Source organism: Eptatretus burgeri, chromosome 5 (assembly GCF_056783735.1).
Source record: "Eptatretus burgeri isolate ZD-2024b chromosome 5, Ebu_testis_v1, whole genome shotgun sequence".
Lineage (NCBI taxonomy): Eukaryota > Metazoa > Chordata > Myxini > Myxiniformes > Myxinidae > Eptatretus > Eptatretus burgeri.
Genome location: NC_140965.1, coordinates 48638165 through 48660664, shown reverse-complemented (window position 1 = coordinate 48660664; position 22500 = coordinate 48638165). Strand labels below are relative to the sequence as shown.

At 40.3% G+C, this 22500-nt stretch overlaps 1 protein-coding gene across 4 annotated transcripts in view; it reads right to left on the bottom strand.

Annotated features, from left to right (window-relative positions):
- Positions 1 to 22500, bottom strand: part of PLEC (plectin) — a 202636-nt gene that overhangs the window by 125520 nt on the left and 54616 nt on the right. For 2 of the 4 annotated variants that reach the window (XM_085881787.1, XM_085881788.1), the window contains exon 1: positions 15058 to 15201. The exons of the other annotated variants lie outside the window; for them this stretch is intronic. In XM_085881787.1, coding sequence (XP_085737913.1) covers positions 15058 to 15085 — 28 coding nt within the window. In that variant the 5' untranslated portion in view covers positions 15086 to 15201. Of the gene's footprint in view, positions 1 to 15057; positions 15202 to 22500 lie in introns of those variants that run through there. 4 annotated transcript variants of the gene reach the window in all.

The following is a 22500-nucleotide window of genomic DNA, read 5'->3' as shown; positions in this document are numbered from 1 at the left end:
TGGGACAAGAAAAAAAGATAAGAAGGCATTGCTGATTGAGATGTTAATACCAGTGATTTTGGATTAAACGATGCAGAAATCAAGAAAATGACAAAGGTGAAGGAGTCCACAATTACATGTTCTGAGATGCCGCCTAGTGCTGGCTGCAATAGTATACATAACCATCTAGCGAGTTCATGATGTGCAGAGCCAGTCATTGAAAGAATCGGTCTTAGAGGACCAGTATCTTTATGAGTCTTTGGCAGACCATACATCATAGGTCTTTGCGATCTGACAGGTCAAATTGTGTTGTAAATCTCATTAGAGAGGTCTCCTCATTTGCAGAGTTGCAATCATCTTTTCGCCATTTGTTTCTCCAAATGAGATGTGTGGTCACATTCATCTACTGAATAATCCTCAGTGTGCAGAGCAATATCAGATCGACGGGTTTAAAATCCTGAGTGGAGGATGCAGTTTCGCTCACCTTCGTGCAATGGAGGCCACATTCATCAGGTCAACCAATTCCATTCTTTGTTGACAGAAAGAATTTGTCTGAACTTTATATCTGTTTTGACTATGATGGCTTGACTGTGACAACTGTACCACAATTCAACGTTGAGTCATCATGAAAACCACCCTCCCCCCTCCACCCAACTAGCCTTCAGCTAATTGAGTCCCCCGGACTCTGTATATAATTGATTGATGAATTTTGTGTGGACAGTGGCGTGAAAACGGGAAAGCAGGGGGGGCCGAAAAACACCTCAATGGATAGATTATGAGCTGTAGTTGTGCACCTTGACACTGGTTTTTTGACAGACATGAAGATGCGAGGAAAAAACGGTATTTTTAATCGCGCTAATATATTATATTGTGAGACGCCAACCATGATGACGCTGCTTGTTTAATACACGTTTAAACCTTTAACCCATTTTTTCTGTGTTCCCATAACGGCCTTTAACAACAATAACGACAGCTTCATGGTCCGAGGGGACTCATATGTTCAAAAGAACATACCCTTATATTTAGCATTATGTTTCCGCCGGTACTTTGGTAATTCATCCTCGCCTCATTATTGTTCATGATGGTTCATTTCTGCCTACTCAATATATATATATATATATATATATATATATATATATATATATATATATATATATATATATATATATATATTTATATTGGTCATTTCTGCTTTTTTATATCTTCTTGACTGTCCTATATAATTTTTGTCTTCCTATTCTCTCTTTTGCTTTCCATCTTTGCTCATCAAGCATTTGTAGTTTTAGCATCCTGGAATTAATTGTGTCCTCTAGTTTTAAAGGTTTCTTTTTACAAGTTTTATATTCCTCATACCACTCAAAAGGCAGGGGACCTAGAGTAGAAACTCCTTGTTTCGTTGGTGTTGTACTGTCCAACACTAGTGTTTATATAAATAAACTCGAGTAAATCTGCATGGCCGATGTTGTTAAAAGTTATGGTTCCTTTTGGATAGTGGCTATGGTAATGATTCCTTTGGGATAGCAGCTATGGTAATGATTCCTTGGGATAGTGGTATATGGTAATTCCTTTGGGATAGTGGTATATGGTAATGATTCCTTTGGTATCGTGGTCTATGATAATGGTTCCTTTGGGATAGCAGTCTATGGTAATGGTTCCTTTGGAGTAGTGGTTTATGGTAATGGTTGCTTTGGAGTAGTGGTCTATGGTAATGATTCCTTTGGTATCGTGGTCTATGACAATGGTTCCTTTGGGATAGCAGTCTATGGTAATGCTTCCTTTGGAGTAGTGGTTTATGGTAATGATTCCTTTGGGATAGTTGTCTATGATAATGATTCCTTTGGGATAGTTGTCTGTGGTCATGATTTATTTGGGCTAGTGGTCTATGGTAATGGTTCCTTTGGTTAGCAGTCTATGGTAATGGTTCCTTTGGGATAGAGGTCTATGGTAATGGTTTGTTTAGGATAGAGGTCTATGGTAATGGTTCCTTTGGGATAGAGGGCTATGGTAATGGTTTATTTGGGATAGTGGTCTATGGTAATGGATCCTTTGGGATAGAGGTCTATGGTAATGGTTTGTTTAGGATAGAGGTCTATGGTAATGGTTCCTTTGGGATAGAGGGCTATGGTAATGGTTTATTTGGGATAGTGGTCTATAGTAATGGATCCTTTGGGATAGAGGTCTATGGTAATGGTTCCTTTGGGATAGTGGTCTATGGTAATGGTTCCTTTGGGATAGCAGTCTATGGTAATGGTTCGTTTGGGATAGTTGTCTATGATAATGATTCCTTTGGGATAGTTGTATGTGGTCATGATTTATTTGGGCTAGTGGTATATGGTAATGGTTCATTTGGGTTAGCATTCTATGGTAATGGTTCCTTTGGGATAGAAGACGACTGCAATGGTTCTTTTTGGATAGTTGTGGTCTATGGCAATGCTCCACAGTGGCATCTTCCTGTACCTTTCACTTCCAACATGCCCTTCCACCCTTCCTCAACTAGTGTTGTACATTTGGTTTAACAAATACAGTACTTGTAACTCTGCTTTGTTAGATATAATCATTGTTTTTAATTGAAATGACACACAAGGTAAACGAAAGAAGTAATTAAATATTACTACATCAGATCATGATTGGAATTTTCAATTTACATCCTTCCTTGTATGAAAATCCAAGGGTCAGTTAGGAAGTAATGCCTCTTATTTTATTTCTCATTAAATATAATTACAATTGCAATGAAAATTACAGGGAATATGCATACATATGTGGCAAATATAACGTTGTTTCTCCACATTATCTCCATCAATTGCAACACACTTAAATAATTGCATCAATCTGACTTGCTTTCTGGTGTCACTGCGGTTTCAGGCTGCCACTTTGAGGCTTCTTGTCAATATTGGTTTCCTTGCTCTTGGAACGCTTTGCCCAAATGTCTAATGGTGCTCACATCAATGGTAGAGTCTCCGTACACATTCTTTAAATGCCTATGAATATCCACCAGAGAAACCTCTTTCGCAGTAAGAAATTCAATAACTGTTCTTTGTTTCATCCGCACATCTTGCGGGGCAGCCATTTTGAAAGTGTGGTTTGATGTTCTCACGTGACTGGTCACAGTGCTGCTCAACTTAAAATGCAGGGGCGATACAAACCTTTCATTGCGATTTTGCGTAGCATTCCTATGACACTTTGGTTACAAACTGAAAAATTAAGAGGCATTACTTTCGTACTGACCCTTGTATATAAATAATTAGTAACTTCAACTTATATAAATTTTCTATTTAATTATGTGGAGGTGGCCATGTCCAACCTGTGATTGTCTGAATCGTATATGTGATGTCACATGTGTGTTTTATCCAAACAAATAAATGTCAATGTGTGAGTCAGTTTGTCAGTGTGTCTCCTCCATAACTCCAAAACCATAAAACCTCGCAGCCTGAAACTTTGCATGCATACTAGGAAAACTCCAAGGAAGTGCAAGAGTGAAAATTGGGTGTTTGAGTTAATTAAAACACAACCTTTGAAGACAACTGACGGTGTTATTTAATGATATCCTTTATCAGGAGTTTCTCAGCCACGTCGCTTTCTGGGTTCTTCAGGCGTTTCCTGGGTAACCTCGCTGGGGTGTGAAGCCACCATGTTTTTGACCTGCTCAACCTTGCTTTGACTTGGAACAGGCCGCAATGATTTCTTAACGATAAAGTTTATTTTTTCACTTTCCTCACTCATATTATCGAATGCTTGTTCATCAGAGCTACGAATCGTTGGGTATATTGCGATGCTTATAAACGCCTGGGGACGTCAGCGTTCGTTGCTTCATTTCATTTTCACATATGCGATCACCATGAGTATCTCTTAAACTAAAGAGAATTACAAAATATAAGCTCCAGAATTGAACTTACAAGCAGTTTCGACTCCTATAAAAGTGTTCATTTGTCCAATTCGGACATATTTGATGTTTTGGGCATCTCCGGGAGGTGTATGTTAAATATGATGGTTCGGCGATTGCTAATGTGAGACAAGGGAGCCGTTTCTTAAGGCCCAGTTACACCTTGACGTTTTAGCCAGATTATGCCGATTTTTGGAAAATTTGTGTAAAACGCTGGAACACGTCGAATACGTTATGGGTAAGTTTTGATAACATTGAGAGCACGCTGAAAAACACTGCCATACGTCGTAGTACGCTGGCTTTAAACGTTGTACTTTTCGGTTGTCCTCAAATTTTCCATGCTTGAAATTTTAAGACTTATGCCAGCGGATAACTCACACGTTCCGCATAACGCTGGCCATAAGTTGTAGCCATGTTACGCGATCGTTGACATGTCGACAGACGTTACTTGTAAGTTACTCATAAGTCAAAACACGTCGAGGTAATGTTTCGCGTACCCGAAACTTATTTCTAACCTATGAGTAACGTGTTGTAGGCACGTTACACGATCATTGACACACGTTACTTGTAAGGTATTCATAAGTCGAAACATGTCGAGGTAATGGTTAGTGTCAGTGTTCCAGACTCCCTGGGGTTTTTTTTCTTCTTCTTCGGTATGACGGTGATGTCGACACTGATTTCTAGTGCGGTTACAATATAATATAATTAAAAGGCTGCCGCTCAACTATTTAAATCATAACCGCACTAGAAATCGAAGTGTCGAGATCACCGTCATACCGAAGAAAGAAAAATAATAATAAAAAAAACAGGGAGTCTGGAACACTGACACTAACCATTACCTTGAGTGTTTCGACTTATGAGCACCTTACAAGTAACTTTTGTCGACGTGTGCCAACGTTCGCATATCGTGTGTTCAACTTATTCCCATCGCATGCGGAACGTGTGTCATGCGGCAAGTACGTCGTATAATGTTTAACACGTTTATAATTACAAGACGTACTCCACTTAATACTTAATACTATACTTAATACTAATAATACTCCACTTAATACTAATAATGATAGTGTACTTTCACGTTCTATTCACGCATACCAAACTTACCCATACCGTATTTGACGTGCGCCAGCATTTTAGACGCATTTTTCAGAGGTCGGCATACGCTGGCAAGATCGCCAAGGTGTGACTGCGATGTTTACACTTCCATTTCTGCGGCGGTTATGATTTGAATCGTTGTGCGGCAGCCTTTTAATAGGCTACGTCACGTCATCATCGGCGATGCGTGCAGCACGCTATGCATAAGTTAGACTATCGTTGGGCATCGGTTGTGAACGCCGACAACAGGCTCAGCATTCGTTGGTATAAGTTATCTATAAGACAACGAAACGTTCTGTGTCCGTTACTAATATGTTATGCATACGACCAACTCGTTATGAATATGTCCGAATCTTTAAAAAAAAAACATCAAAAGTTGAACGTAAGCCAGTGTTTTACATACATTTTAATACGTTGCCATTGCTAGCTAAAACGTCAAGGTGTGACTGGGCCTTTATGAACCATTTTGTTGGAGTGCTTAAACCAGCGCTCTACAATATTCGCACTGTCACTGAAAACTGCACATAGATCGACTTGAACAAAGTTCAGGGCTACTCACGTGCGCTGGACACGTGTTGTTCTACAGTACAACAGGCGGTGGCTGCATCGCTGAAAATGGGAAATTTTATTTTCCACGATGTTTCCCATTTTTGACAACGTTATACGACCAGTCACTTGGGCATAGATAAATACAAATAAAAATTAAATGTTTCATGCATTGCGTGGTAAAGCCACTTGGCACGTTCGTCAACATTCATTTGTGATACTGTGGTTCTACACTGGACATAGGAAGGCAAAATAAATTATATGATCACAATGAAAAAAAAAAATTTCAGTTCTGAAGCAAGGAATCACCACATCATGGCAGAAAAGCTGAGAGGTACGCATGCTCACTCTGTGTAGCCTGGATTTGAATCCCAACCAAGCTCTAAATTGTCCTCCCAGTGTTTCACAGGCCAGGTGATTCATCACTGTGCGTATCGTCTCTCAGATGGATGATAATCTGGGCATCACATCTGCCGGAATCCCTCACCCCTCCCCCTCCCAACCATACCCCATCTCTCACACCCCCACCCGTCTTTCCGAACACGACCCCCCCCCTCTCTCTCTCTGCACTCCTCCATCTCTCTCTACGAACCCTTCCACTGGTCCTCTCATCTTTCATCTCTGTTGAGGGGACTGTAGCATGTATGAATCGTATTCGGAGCCGACCAGGGGGGGTGCAAAGGTCGCTACATGTATGAAGTGTTGGTTTTGAATGCTCCCGCCCCAGTTCTCAAAGGTGTGTGTGTGTGTGTGTGTGTGTGTGTGTGTGTGTGTGTGTGTGTGTGTGTGTGTGTGTGTGTGTGTGTGTGTGTGCATGTGCACACATATGTGGGAGTTGCTGTTGTTGCCTGCTATCTCCACATGTGGGTGTGGTTTATTAGGAGGTGAAACAGAGACCTAGCAGATGTGTGTGTGTGTGTGTGTGTGTGTGTGTGTGTGTGTGTGTGTGTGTGTGTGTGTGTGTGTGTGTGTGTGTGTGTGTGTGTGTGTGTGTGTTGTTGATTGGTATCTACATATGTGGGGTTCAGAATGTGGAATGGAGTCCTCCCAGGGCAGGCTCAAAGCATCCACCTTCATTTCAGTAAAGGGTTATAAATCATGGACTAAAGGCCCGGTCACACCTTGACGTTTTAGCCAGCGATGGCAACGTATTAAAATGTATCTAAAACGCTGGCTTGCGTTGAACTTTTGATGTTTTTTTTTTAATGATTCGGACGTATTCATAGCGACTTGGTCTTATGTATAACGCGTTGGTATCGGACACAGAACGTTTCGTTGTGTTATAGATAACTTGTACCAACGAATGCTGAACCTGTTGTCGGCCTACACAACCGATGCCCAACGATAGTCTAACTTCGGCATAGCGCGTTGCACGCATCGCCGACGATGTCGTGACGTAGCCTATTAAAAGGCTGACGCACAACGATTCGAATCATAACTGCCGTAGAAATGGAAGTGTCAACATCGCGGTCACACCTTGGCGATCTTGCCAGCGTATGCCGACCGAAGGAAAATGTGTCTAAAACATTGGGGCATGTCAAATACGGTATGAGTAAGTTTGGTATACGTGAGTACAACGCTAAAGTACGCTATCATACGTCGTAGTAAGTAGAGTACGTCAAGAAATTTTAAACATGTTCAAATTTTTACGACGTACTCGGCGTATGACACACGTTCCGCATGCGATGGGGATAAGTTTTACACATGATATGTGGATGCTTACACACGTCCACAAAGGCTACTTATAAGCTACTCATAAGTTGAAACACGTCGCGGTAATGTCTTTTTTACGCGAAACTTATTTCTAACTTATGTTTGACGTGCTTTGAACCAATTCTTTACGTAGTCCCAACACACATCGACGTATGTAGACGTATTCCAATGACGTCTTCCGGTCGACAAAAAAAATAAATGAACGTGTTTCTAGCTTGCAACTGCCATATAAAGACGTGTTCCCAGCGGTTTTGGCAATTGGTATATAAAATGCTGCTCATAAAATGGGAACCCAACAGTGTTTTCGAGTCCTTTTTGAGTCGATGTCCATGTCAGCAGTAACAGTATCAGTATCAGTATCTGTATTAGTATTAGTAGTAGTTTGTTCATGTTGGCAGTAGTAGGTGAGTGTGAGGGGGAGGGTGTGGGTTATGATGGATCGTCCTTGCGTTTAACGATTTGACGATTTAAATGATAAACTCAACGATTTGAATGGCTGCATCTCCACTATTGAAAATAGACGCTTGCGCTCAACAATTGGATTTTTTTTACACTCAACGACTTTTAAACGGTACCACTCAGCTATTTTCATTGTTTACAATGAACGATTTAAATTGCTGTCACTCGCCTTTGTTTTTTGACGCTGGGGTTTTGAAATTTGAAGCGTTTCTTCTGAACGTGTTAAAACGCTCAAACTCGACTATTTTAAATAGACGCTGCCGATGGACAATTGGAATCATAGCTAAGCTAGACATCGAAGTGTGAACATCCTCGTCATGTCGAAGAAAAGTTTGAAGAATGCTGCAAATAAGTGTCCTGGCCGTGGCCGTGGACGCTGACGCAAGGACGATCCATTATACCGACGTCTTTCAGCCTATGAGTAACTTAAAAGTAACGTCTGTCGATGTGTGGCAACGATCGCGTAACGTGCCAACAACACGTTAATCATAGGTTAGAAATAAGTTTCGGGTACGCTAAACATTACCTCGGTGTGTCTCAACTTATGATTAACTTACAAGTAGCATGTGTTGACGTCTGTCAACGATCGCAGACCGTGCATACAACTTGTGGCCAGCGTAGCGGAACGTGTGAGTCATACGCCGGCATACGTCGTGAAATTTCAAGCATGAAAAAATTTGAGGACAACCGAAAAGTACAACGTTTAAAGCCAACGTACAACGACGTATGACAGTGTTTTTCAGCGTGCTCTCAATGTTATCAAAACTTACCCATAACGTATTCAACGTGTGCCAGCGTTTTAGAAAAAAAAATTCAAAAATCGGCATACGTTGGCTAAAACGTCAAGGTGTGACCGGGCCTTAAGCTGTGAAGTTTTCTGTTCTCAAAGTTTTGTGCTGAGGGCTCTTTTCAAGATCGTCACTGAGCCCTGGACAGATTCCAACTGTAGTTCGTTTATAATAATATTTCCAGGGATGGTTTTTAGCTCACCTGTAATGTAGTTCCGGGGAGCTTATGTGATGGCGCATCGTCCGTCCGCCAATACTTGCAACTTCTTCTCAGAAACTACACATACGATTTCAATGAAATTTGACCACAACCTTAATCACCCGTGATGACATAAAAAACAGGGGTCTGAAGGGGTCTACAGAGAGAGTATATGGGGATGGGGGGGGAGTTGTCCAGCCAAAGAGGTATTTGCTTTCTTCTCAACCAATACACAAAATTCCAACGAAACTTCACTAAAACCTTTATCACCCATGACGTACCAAAGTTTATTCATGACATTAGCAAAATCGGGCTCTCTGGCGATTTATGAGGGGTTGTCCCCCAAAATACGTATTTGCTTTCTTCTCTAAAACTACACATCCAATTTCGATGAAATTTGACCACCATCTTCACCATCCATGATGTACTAAAGTTTGTTCAAAACATTAAAAAAAAATTGAGGTCTTAGAGGTTCTCCAGGGGGGGTGCCCTCCAAAATATGTACAGTATTTACTTTCCTTTCTGAAACCACGCTCACAATTTTGATGAAACTTCACCACAAACTTTATCACCCGTGATGTATCTAAGTTTTACCACGGCATTAAAAAAAATTCCATACGTATTTACTTTCTTCTCCATTATATGTTTTGTGGGTCATCCATGCCAGCCGGTGGTTGCCTGTTTTCTTACCAGCTGCTACCAGGTGAGTGCCCAAGGGTATTGCCCCTTTGTTTAATATCTCTGTGAGGTTCTTTGCCATCATTCCTGAAGGTCCAGCTATCACTGTTACAACTTTGGCATTTTTCAGCTGCCAGGATATTCTCACTTCATTCTTGAGGTGTCCTGTTTGTAGCAGTGTTTGGTCATTTTCTTGATTTCCGCATCATTTCGTTCAAAATCACTGGTATTAACACCTCAATCAGCAACGCCTCCTTCTCTTTTTTGTCCCTAAGTACGATATCTGGTCACAACGCTTTGTTTGATGTTCACGCTGAATGGGATCATTTGGTCATACGTGAGCAGTGGGTACTTCCATGTTTTCATTGATTACTTTTGGTTCATGTTCCCATAAATTTTCTGAAACTGGGACATCACAGTTTTTGCAGATGTGCCAGCGGATTACTTTATAAACTCTGTTGTGTCATGTGTCCAGCTGTTCTGACATGAGTTTTTTTTTTGTGTGTGTGTGTGTGCTTGGTCATTAAGCATAATCTATCATCATCTTCACCATCTCCATATATATATATATATATATATATATATATATATATATATATATATATATATATATATATATATATATATATATATATATATATATATATATATATCTCCCACAGTATAGCAATGTTTGGTGAGGCATAGTTCTCCCCACCTCCCTCCCCTTGTTTGCTCCCCCCCCCTTCCTAGCTTCCCCTCCCTCTCTCCTCTTTTCCTCTCCCTCCCTCCCTCCTCTCTCAAGCATCCTCCCCCACCTCCCTTAATACCCCAATCAGTGAAGCAACTGGTTGTATTTGCTGTTTCGGAATAATTTTGGTCATTTATGGACAAAATATGGTTGCCTTTACAAAAATTATAGAATAATTACCAAAATTGAATATGCTATATACCCTGCATGCGTGAAGCGAAAAGCGGGGTTAAGCAATTGGTCCACTTTGTTTGTTTGTCTGTGTGCCTATCTGTCTATAAATGTCAGTTTATGGTCATCAACTACTTTATTTCAATTGAACGTTATATTTTGAACATGATTCAGAACACGAAACTGCAGGTTAGCAATACTTTGGCTCTGTATTTCGCAAGTTGTACGGAATCTCGGCCCAAGTGAGCTTGCACAGAGAGGAGTAAAGTAATTGTTTTAACTCTAGCTGTCTGATAGTCAAACAAAACTGAAAATCATTCCAAACAGGACACTTACTGTTTTAAGGATATCATAAAGAACACAAACAACAGGCATCAGGAACTAATCAAACGTGTTAAATAAGGTGGTGTAAAAGATGCTACTTCAAAGGGAGTAAACGTCTGATTCAATGGTTCATTTTTTTTCCTGGAGGCTTTAAAACCTTCAGTTTATTTAAATTATATTCTGTACTTGAACACTGTAGAACACAAATCACATTTTTGGAAATTTCAAAAACGCTTCCATTTAGCAGTACTTGGACAAAACATTGCGGCATCTTGCATCATCTCGACCAATCAAATTTGCCGCTTGCTCTCTCAGACAAAATGGAAGCTCATAGGAAATATAGATCGTGGTTAGAAATGGAATAAGCAAGAGTTTTAACGACCCATCCCATGTCCTTTTTTGACAAGGCTGCACAGGGTAAGTTGTTCTCTGAACTCACTTAAGCTTCGACTACTCAAACCAAACCAGATTTCCACCTGAATCCAATTGATGCTTCAGAGGGAATTCAACTTGACCAAATGAAATCTGGGAGATTAAGATGAAAAAATTCGGACAACACTTAAACCTTACATTACACCTGTTTATGTTTTTCCAAAATAAGAATGAACATGCTTACTTGCCCAGCCAAACTATATTCTGAGCATCTACAAAACAGTCTAAGTAATACTGGACTGGCCAAGTTTGGCCCAAACACAGTCCACAAGAGCCAACACATCAACCGAGGCTGTTGGTCATGAATCACTCACTGCCAGAATCTGTGGGATACATGTGGTACAGTACAACCCCAGTTTGGACTGGTATAAATACAGTGAGATGCCAAGACCAAAATACTGATGTTGTAGGAAGGAGATTCTGATGGGTGCTTGGCATGAAAGAACCAACTTTCTGTGGTTTTCAAGCAGCAAACAGGTGTGGTGCAACTAGAGATAAGTTTTATGTTCTCTATGCTCACTGCCAAACAAATGGTACTGAGTCACTGGGCAAACACCATCCGATGATATGCTTCTTGTAATAGTGGCAATCGGAAACAAGTTAGACAAGACTGATTTGACTGCGTAATAAAGGATATATTCTGTACTACCACGTTTGTCAAACAAACAGTAAAACCACAATGCCAGTTGGAAGGATGAAAGCATAACCACTTCCTGTGGTTTGTTGGTAATACGAGTATAAACCAGACAGACAGTCATATCCTCCAAAACAAAGCCACCTGGGTGTCTCCTAGACCAATTTTATGTCATGCGGGTTCGGTCGATAGATGTGAAACAACAGGTCAGAGTCCAAGTGCACCCGAATCCACAATCCAAGAGATCTCATAAACAAAGCTATGCATTGTGCGGTATTATAAAGGTCATAAAACTGATAAACCTTGTATTTGATTACTTTAGGAAGGAGTAATTCCTTTCAGAATACTCTAATGGCACGCGGTAGAGCGCATACCTCCACAGGCTGAACAGTTTATGTCATATATCCCACTGATAGGCCGAATCTGGATCAGACCTCCAAAATTTAATTGGCTTGTTCTTGTCACCAACCAACTCATCTACCAAGTGAAAACATAACCTCCACCCCCCCCCCCCTTTCAGTGCAAGAGGTAATAAGGTATCAATACAACCTTTTATACTTCCCCAATGGATCCCACCTTCTTGTGAGATTGGCTGTGGAAAGATTTTGGCCCAAGTATTTTACAAACTGGATGACTAGGCCGAAAATTCCGACCCAAACCAAGAAAGTGATTTGGGTAGGAATTTGTAATTTGCTCGGGGTTCTGGAAGATTCGCAATCCTGGAGAGGGTCGCCGCTCTGACACAGCATACTCGATTGAGTGTGCAGGAATTTATAATTTGTTCATAGTGTCAGAGATAACTTGCATACTCTTCACAAAGGAAACTGTGGGTTCTTTAATGCCTATGTCTGCCTGCTACGCACCACTCCTTTTCAATGCGTTTTCATTTTTTTTTTCTTTTCATATGAAGCACAACGCCGTGGGGTGGCACCGTTTGCTGAGGGTGTGGCTGTGCCACTGATGCATTGCCCTCTGCTGGTTAGGGCAGGAATTTGGAATTTGTCGATGGTACCGGAGAGAGCTCACCTACTCTTTGCGAAGAAGACCACGAGATCTTTAACGTTCACCAACTAATGCCGGCAGATGGGATGTTCAGTTTAACATCCATCTGAGGGACAGCACACCCATTTCTGAATCACCCTGTCTGTGAAACACTGGGATGACTGTTTATAACTAGGTCAGGATTCAAACCCTGGCTAGACAGCTTAGAGGCGAGTCTTCGTACCTCAAGGCTATTCTGTCAGCACATTTTCCTCTGTCATTTATTGTTCAGTCCTCTTGCAGTAGCACCTTATACATGAATATATATATATATATATATGTTTTTTATTTGTGTTTCTTTAAGAAAAAAGGCACATCCAACCAAAAGAACAGTAACTAGATCTACCTTGCTAATCTCGTCCTCAACAAGTGAGAGCAGATCTGGTCTCGGTACAGGTGACATTTTACCCGCTTTCCACAGGTTTCCTCAGGCCAATAACCCCAAAGCCTCAGCGCGTGTCCACTTTTATTCCCAAGGCGACAATTCCTTTCCGCCTCGGAAACGAATTGTTCCAACTGCTACAAATGTGTTCCAACCGCCAGCACTCCAAATATAAAAATATATTAAAAAATATCTGCGCTATCAAAGATATGAACAATAAAGATCTCATTATTATATCTTGCAACTGCAGACCTTTGAGTCCTCACTCTGGCCAAATGTCATTCCAAGTGTGGGTTGGGCAGATAGCTGATCCCGTTAATACTGTTCTTAGTTGATAACCAACGATCCCTTCAATGACAAGCCAACACAAGATCATGTTATTTTGGAGAGGGTGAATGCTCATAAGTCTAATACAATGTGCTATTGTGGAATAATTATGCTTTGGCATGAACTAACTGTGATTTGTTTAACGATGAGACTTTTGTCAGGCTTGTAATTATATTATTCTCCTGCAGCGACTTGCTCACAGGCAACACTTGTGCATAACACTATACTGGTATGTTTCAGCCAATACTGTATATCTCGTTTAACTACTTATAATTTTTAATTGGGGCCCAATCCTCAAAAGAGGAAGGTTTTTGGAACATTGAGAAGAAGAATAGTGTGAAAAGATTTGGAATGGGAAAGACGAAGGAAGGAAAACAAAGGTGTAGCAGTTAAGGAGGACAGGAAAGAAAATAGAGAGATTATGAGGAAGAGCTTGAAAGGGAAGGGGAAAGAGGGATTGGGGGAAGGGGAGCAAGGAAATATTGTTCCGCTTTTGAATACATAATATGTACATTGTACATAGACATTTGTATTCAGATATCCATCTTCTGCAGTCTTCCACTTCTCAATTCCTCCTTCCACTCTTTTGTTAACTCGGTAACTATATTCCAATGTTACGCACATCCATCAGTCATTCATATTCACGATAGGCACGATGTGAGACAAATTAGTGTCGGAAACCCTAACAACTTGCTTGGTCTGGAGTAATATGGAATTAAAGAGATGTTTAAAATTACCATTTGAACCAAACGATCAGATATTCAAAAGGAAAAGGACGAGGAGATGTAAACATAACACAGCATGAATAATTTAAACTTGAGCAAACCTGAAAAAACAACATCCTTTCAAAATATATATATATATATATATATATATATATATATATATATATATATATATATATATATATATATATATATATTTCAATATAGAATTGTGATATTACTAGTGGCCTATATATATATATATATATATATATATATATATATATATATATATATATATATATATATATATATATATATATATATATAAGACATATCTGGTTATACAGGGTATTATGGAATTGAGACCACCTCATATATATATATATATATATATATATATATATATATATATATATATATATATATATATATATATATATATATATATATATATATATATATATATATATACACCCACAATATACATATGCATAATGCAAGTATATATATATATATATATATATATATATATATATATATATATATATATATATATATATATATATATATATATATATATATCGCCCTGAACTAACGGCGTTTCTTCTGAAATCTCCGGTGGATAAATACCTTTTGATTTTGTTCTCATAAACTACCTGGACTTGGAACGATGCCTGGACTCGAAACCAATATCAATTAATTGGTGAAATTTTGAAAAAAAACAATTCCAAACTTCAAGAATCTGTCAGTTTGATACATCATGGCATCTATGAGGTGTGGGGAGGGGGGATAGCAGGCCATGCCAAAGTGGAATGAAATATAAATCCTTCAATTATTGCAATTTATGAATGAAAAATATTTTAGTATTTGAAACACAAGTATGAAGTACCATTTGGTGAACACAAAGCAGTTCTGGCTCCTACATTATAAATGTAACCTGTGGACAAATTACGTCACAGCAATGGCTTCCGCTACCTTGCACTTGCAGTATAAGGTGATCCATGGCGACACTGATGTTCCTTCGAACACTGACACTGATGTTCCTTCGATGCCGACTGTTGCGCAGCAAGATGGAGCAAGACCGCTTGAGGCACGTTGTGAAAAAAGTGATCTTTGCATCTACCGGGGTGATTCGGAACCCCACAGAGACAGGGCGTGGCGGATACCTCGGTGGAACCTCAGGGGTACACTCCTCGCTGTTTTTGTAGCAGATTAACCACAATGGAATGCAGGGCAAGTCCGTTCATTTAGCAATTATGCTTCACATCAGACATTGCAATAGGAGGCAAGCTTTACGTTCCAACTTCTTTGTTTCTGCATGATTGTGAAAATCGTTGGAAGTACAAAGAAAGGTTGGTGGAATAACAGTAACAATAATAATCCTACTGACAACGTAATAAGAGAAGAAAAAAAAAACACATTGAATAATGTAGTTATAACTATATTGGCACTTGATGGAGTGCATACCTCCGCCAAGCTGATGACTTTACGTTTTGTATCTCACTGATAGGCCAGATCTGGATTTGGACATGAATTAAATTTAAATGGCTTGTTCTCATCACTTAACCAACTCATCCACCAAGTTTCGTCCGAATCTGTCCTTAACTTTTTCAAAATATTGTGCTATACTGTCCATCGTTTTCGAACGATATCATCTCAATGGTGAACAATCACGATAAATTCTCGGATCCGTATCCGGATCTTCACCAAAATCGAAACACTTCTTCCTTCTTGCATAACCAACATGCCCACCAAGTTTCATCCGAATCCGTCAATAACCTCTTGGGAAATCCTTTTTACAAACAGATAGACAGCGGTGAAAACATAACCTCCATCCACCTTCGATGGTGGAGGTAAAAATGATAATAACCATAACTTAAACTCTCCGACAGCATGATCCTTTTTTTCTAAAAAACTTTTAAATTGCTTCTGCATGATTGTGAACTCGAGTGTGCAAAGATCTTCCACGAGCCTCGACTATGCATACAAAAAAAAAATTCGTTAGCAGTTCATTTTCTCTTTGAATGTAATGATTTATGGAATAGATCTTCGTTGGGCATCTACTTAGCCCCCATCCAAAGGAAGTAGTATGACGTAATCAAATTGTATAAATGTATATTTGCACCAATCTTTGATAGTGATGTTTCTCTTTTGAAAAATGGCTGTTTTTAAATATATTTTTAAAAAGGTTTAAAAAATACGAACATTACGACGGAGCTATAAGCACTTGTACTTCAACCTTCAGACCAAAATACATGTTCATAAAAGGCTTATCAAAACAATACACATGCACCTTGACCCTTAGGCCGAAAGACCAAAATGCATTAAGTTACATAAGAAACACGATGTTTCTGCCATCAGGTTTAATTTGCAAAATTTTTTTTTTTTAAATAAATAAAAACTCTTTGCAAAATCCTTAAAGCCAAAGGACACTGTGAATGCAGCGGTGCTGAAGCACTAAAAATCCTTACTGGCAAAAATGGAAGAAGCGAAGGTCGAAATAAAAGTGGAAGAAGAAAGAGAACATAAGAAAACGAGTAAAAAAAAGAAGAAAAAAAAAAACAACAGAAGAAGAAATGCCAGCAAATATAAATGTATTTACAGTTCTTGCAAATGAATTATTCATTAACATAAATCAGTGGTTGAACGTCGCTTCTGGGTTTTTTTTTTTAATATAAATAATTCAAATGGAAGAAACTGCCCAGGATGAATTGTAATTCCAGGGAGAGACCTCAGTAAGGACCACTGACTCAAGATTCCAGTGTGTAATGGTCACATGGATTTGAAAAAAAATGCGTTTTCTATCACGGGAATGTATCGCATGCTGTTCCATGACTTTCGACTGTGAAAAATGCACATCACTATATTACGATGAACAAAACGTGAAATAAACAGTGTACCGATCAAATATCAACAACGTATCATACTCTTTAAAGAGTGTTGGCATTGCCCAAGCAGTTTGTTGGCAACTGTTCTGCCATTGCCTTCCCAGTCACCGGTCAGCACAGGAATCTGTAAGTTTGTCATGGCGTCGGTGTTAATGTCCCTACTCTTCACGAATGACACCATGCTACCTTTAATGTCCATTAACAAGCTTCGTCTTTCACATGCAGCACTTGGCTGCGAGCAGCACCATTGGCTGAGAGTTCCGGCTGTTCACACTGATGCAGTGCCCCCTGTAGGTTTGAGCAGGAATTTGTAATTTGTTCAGGGTGCACGCAATGGGTCACCGACTATTCAGGAAAGACACTGCGATCTTTAACTTTCAAGCAGAAGGGACACTCCAGTTTAAGACCCTCCTGAAGGATGGCACTCATAAGTTGAATAAGTTGACGGCTCACCTTGTATGTGAAACACAAGGATAACAGTTTACAGCTGGATCAGGATTCAAACCCAAGCTAGACACCTCAGAAACGAGTGTACATACCTCTTGGCCATCCTGCTAGCTCAATGTACCAATCCTGAATGTTTCAAGAATTCCATTTTTCCCTTAATTTTACTTAAAAGCACCTCTGATATTATATGAGATAGATCTACAAACAAAAACAAGCCTCTTAAAACGATTGTTGTGAGTGATGACGTCATTGGTGACGAAAATTGAAAATAGAGTTGACCAAGAAGTGAATATGTTTAGAAGAGAAAAGGAATAGAGATAGAGAGATGCAAGAGAGAGAGGAAGAGCGAGGAAGAGAGGGGAGCGAAACAGAGGAAGAGAGAGCAGAGAGGGCCAAAGAAAGAAAACCAAGAAACAATTTCTGAAGAAAGGAAAGGATGAATCAGGTGGATTATATACAAAACATTTCACAAAAGGACAAACATTCCTCTCGGACTTTGCAAATAACTTCTTTTATACACATTTTGATTCGAACTGCGGTAATCTTCCAGTTACTGAAAAGAAAGAAAAATCCAATTTAACACGACTTATTACAAGGTTTTGGAACAAAAACAAAGCATCTTCATCATTTACTCCAACACAGTCAAGTTTTCTTTTCCGTGACTTATATACTGCCATCTTTGCCTGAGCAAGCAGGAAATTGGCTAACACAGCATTGGAATTTTGTGTGGGATATCCAATCCGTAGATGAACACACAAGTGTTAAAAAACAAACCAAACCTCACAAAACAATTCTGAAGTAAAATAAATAAAGGTGCCAACCGTTGGCACTCAACATAGATGTGAAAAAGGTTTTCAGATTTCTTACAAAAAGGACATTCATCTACAAGCAGATTTGAAAAACGGTGTAACAAGCGATTGGAAGGAAGGATCCAGTGTACTAGTCTCCATTGGAGGTCGCCATGTCGTGGTGGTACAGGAGGGTGATAAAAACCTTTCCAGTTAGGAAAATAAGGGGGAAAACAAGGTAAGAGGTCTCTCCATGGAACCTTCTGCTATGTTATTTGCCATTGCGAAAGAAATTTTACACAACCCAAATAAAGGTCTTTTTGTTTGGGAAGGCCATAAAACCTACGTTAAAAGGGGGACAAGGAAGAGGGCTAGCAAGAGAAAAAGCACATACGAGTTCAGGAAAGGTAGAGAGAGAGAAGGTATTCGATGTGGATTTTGTTCATTGCTTTGGTGATCCTGCTCCCAAGCAGGTGCGAGCTGTGTGTATGTCCAAAGCACACTACATAATATGCGTGCCACGATTCGAGAGGATCGCACACCGACCAGGCTTGCCAATTCATCAGCTCCGATCCAGCTGCCGTTTGGGCTAAGATCTGCGACAGATTTAACGCCTTTGTTGGTAAAGCGTTGAATAAAACACCTATCAGCAGGCATATCATGGAAAAAGGAGTTGTAGAACAAAGGTTCTTCAAGAAACATCTGTTTCGTGTAAGAATGTGCAGCTCTTGTCATTGTCAGAGCTTGCCACGCATTTAGCTTGCTCTGATAGAAACCAGAGAGGGGGGATGTGTCGATTTTGGAAAGGTCCATCAGGAAAAGAGAGTGGTCATAGCCGAGCCTCCGAGCCTGTTGCAAAAGGTGACGAGCGACGTTGACCCATGGTGGAGAGGGTCGCATGTATAGCATGCGAAGAGCAACCGAGAGTCGAAAGGCCATTAGCCGGCTCTTTATGTCAACCAGGCCTTGTCCTCCATCGGTCAGTAGTAAACTGAGGACCCCAGGTCGCAGCCAGTGTTTTCTGTCCCAGAAAAAGGACACGAAGCACTTGTGGAGCTGTTGAAGCAACACCGCTGGAGGATGCAGCACGAAGAACCTGTTCCATAAGGTAGAGGCCACCAGTGTGTTGATGACCAAGACCCCTCCACGATATGACAGTTATGTGATCAGACCTTTCCATTTTTGCAGTTTACCCTCAACAAACTCAAGCAGACCAGCCCAATTCTTTGGTACTGTGGTATTATTACCTAAGAACACTCCAAGGTATTTCACTCCATCATTGGCCCATGACAGTGGAGCAGAAAGTCTTGGCGCCAAGTAGCACAACGGACCGAGCCAAAGGGCGCTTGTAAGGGCAACCTTACAAGTCTAATTCCCCTGTTAACAGACAAAGGTGTAACAAGTTCATTGTTTATCTTAAGAACACTATAAATATTATTGTATTGTATTTTAATATAAGAGATGAAGGTTGAACCAAGTCCAAACCGTTCAAGTACTTCGAAAAGGTACCGATGGTCAACACGGTCAAAGGCTTTCTCCTGATCAAGGAGAAAAAGTCCTAAATCTTTAGGGTTTTCCTTGCACAGTTCAATGATGTCTCTCACAAGGGAGATGTTGTCATAGATGGAACGTTTTGGGACACAGTAACATTGGTCTTCTTTCAACAACGAGGATAAATAAGGAGTAAGTCGCGATACCAGGGCTTTCGAAAATATCTTATAGTCCGTACATAACAGAGAGATAGGACGCCAATTTTCAATTCTCAACATGTCTCCCTTTTTTGGGATGAGGGTAAGAAGAGCTCGTTGGCAACTCTGAGGTAGCTCTCCAAGCTGGCAGCTTGCGTTCAAGGTGTTAATGAGTTCTGGACCCAATAAGTGCCAAAACTTCTTGTAAAATTCGGTTGTAAGTCCATCCAATCCAGGTGCTTTCCCAATGGCAAGGCCGTGCAGGGCAGTGCCAAGTTCATCCAAAGTAATGGGTTTTTCCAGTTGGGAACGCCCATCTTCACACAACACTGGCAGGCCTACGGAGATCGAGGCGACACTGACAGGATTTATTTGTTCCATTGAATATATTTTCGAAAAGTATTCCTTCAGGAAAAGTTTGATTTCTGATTGTGTAAAGGTAATGGATGAATCTGCTAATTGCAGCTGAGAAAGCTGTTTACTGGGAAGACGTTTTTCTAAGGAAAAGAAGTACTTGGTGGGTACGTCTGCCTCATTCAGGTGTCGCACCCTCATCCGAACTGAGGCACCACGTCCATTCCTCTTGGTTATTTCCTTTAATAAGGATTGTTTCTCAGTGAAGGTTTTTTGTATGTTACTATTATTTTGTCCGATGACCCGTTGGAGTTGTAAAATCTCTAACTGTAATATTTTCTTGACTTCATGGTCAGCCCTTGTTTGGAAAAACTGATACTGTTGACAGAAACCTTTCATTTGGGTTTTTACTAAATCCCACCATATCAGCGGGTTAACGGAACAGCTTAACTTCTGTTCTCGGAGAGCCGTCTAGAAGGATTCAAAGGCCTGAATGAAGTTGAGGTTTTCTAGTAAACTGTTACTGAATTTCCAATGAGAGCTCCCTGGACATGGTTTAGAGAGTTGAATAAAGACTCGAGCTAGGGAATGGTCGGAGAAACCAGAAGGCACAATATCGGATTTATAAACTCCATGTAATAAATGAGAATTTACATAGATGCGATCAAGCCTCGCAAGTGAGATGTGGTTGTTTAAACAACGACACCATGTGTAAGACTGATCAGAAGGGTGCTGTATGCGCCAAATATCAAGAAGATTATATTTCGCAATGATGTTTGCAAAAAAGTTTTGCGGTACATGGTTGGGGTTCCGGCCCGTTCCGGTCAAATGAAGCATCAACAGTAGAGTTAAAATTGCCACCAATAATTAGACAAGTCTGCAAATCCAGTGTTTGCAGGAATTTTCTCAGTTCGGCAAAAAAGGAGATCCGCTCGTCATTTTTGCTTGGAGCGTACACATTGAGAATTGTGAACGTGACCTGATTGATAGAGAAGGTCACGGAGGCAAGGTGTCCATCAATAATACTCATAAATTTAAGGCAGGACGGATGGAAATGTTTCCCTAAGATAAACATGATGCCTGCCTTCGACGTGGAGTTGTTACTGAAGAAACATTCCTTGTCCATAAATAGTCGCCACTGAGCCTGAACAGATCGGACAGCATGGGTCTCTTGTAACAAAGCTACGTCAAGACCGTTGACCTCCACCAGCTGTTTAATTTGGATCTTGCGGAGCGGACTCCCACCACCATTAACATTTATCGTTCCAATCTTGAAACTGGCCATGAGGTAAATAATAGCTTCTAAGAATAAGATCAGAAGCGGAATAATTGATTGAAATCCCTTTCCACCTTGGCAATCAATTTTTTTAAGCGGTGACAGTGTGTCTGGTGGAAACCGAATAAGTCAGGCTTACGTACGATAGCCTGAGCACACTCAAGGAAGGACGGTAGATCTGGAAAGTATTCCATCAGGTTTATATTGCGTTTCCTGTATGTATTTTGTAAGAAGAGTCTTATTTGTTCAAAGGGGGGGGGGGGTAGGACCTTGACTGGTCAGCTTCTCCACCGTTTCCACCTGACTGTTCCTGTTTGCTTCCTCCAGGTCAGATTCGTCAGAATCGGTTTTAATTTCCGAGTCACACAAGTTTGTACTGTCCTGCATATCGATACTGTGGTCAGTATTGACACACGGATCTGTACTGGTTACCACGTCTATGTGCTCTAACATTGTGGGAATATCTCCTGGTGAAGTAACGGAAATAATCGGGGAGTTGATGAAACAGAAACACCATCAGCGGGTGCAGAGATCTCGCCTCCCTCAACCGTAACGGTGTTATTGACCTCCAACGGCGTGGGGGTCTCTCGTAAAACATCCATTTTAACATTTCCTGGTGAAGTAACGGAAATAATCGGGGGAGTTGATGAAACAGAAACACCATCAGCGGATGTAGCGATATCGCTTCCCTCGACCGTAACGGTGTTATCGACCTCCAACGGCGTGGAGCTATACAGTACTTTGGGGGTCTCTTCGTAAAACATCCATTTTAACACTTTCTGCGTTTCCAGCTTCACCACGTGATGAACTGGGAGCAGTAACAGGGTTAACATTCGCTTCGCTATTTCCTGCTGACAAGGATTTAGGGTTAACATTTACCGAAGTGACAGCAGCTTCATCACTAGTGGTATGTGTATCAACATCAAGTTGTTTTCCATCAATCAAAATCAATCAAAATCAAGGACTTTCCAATAGCA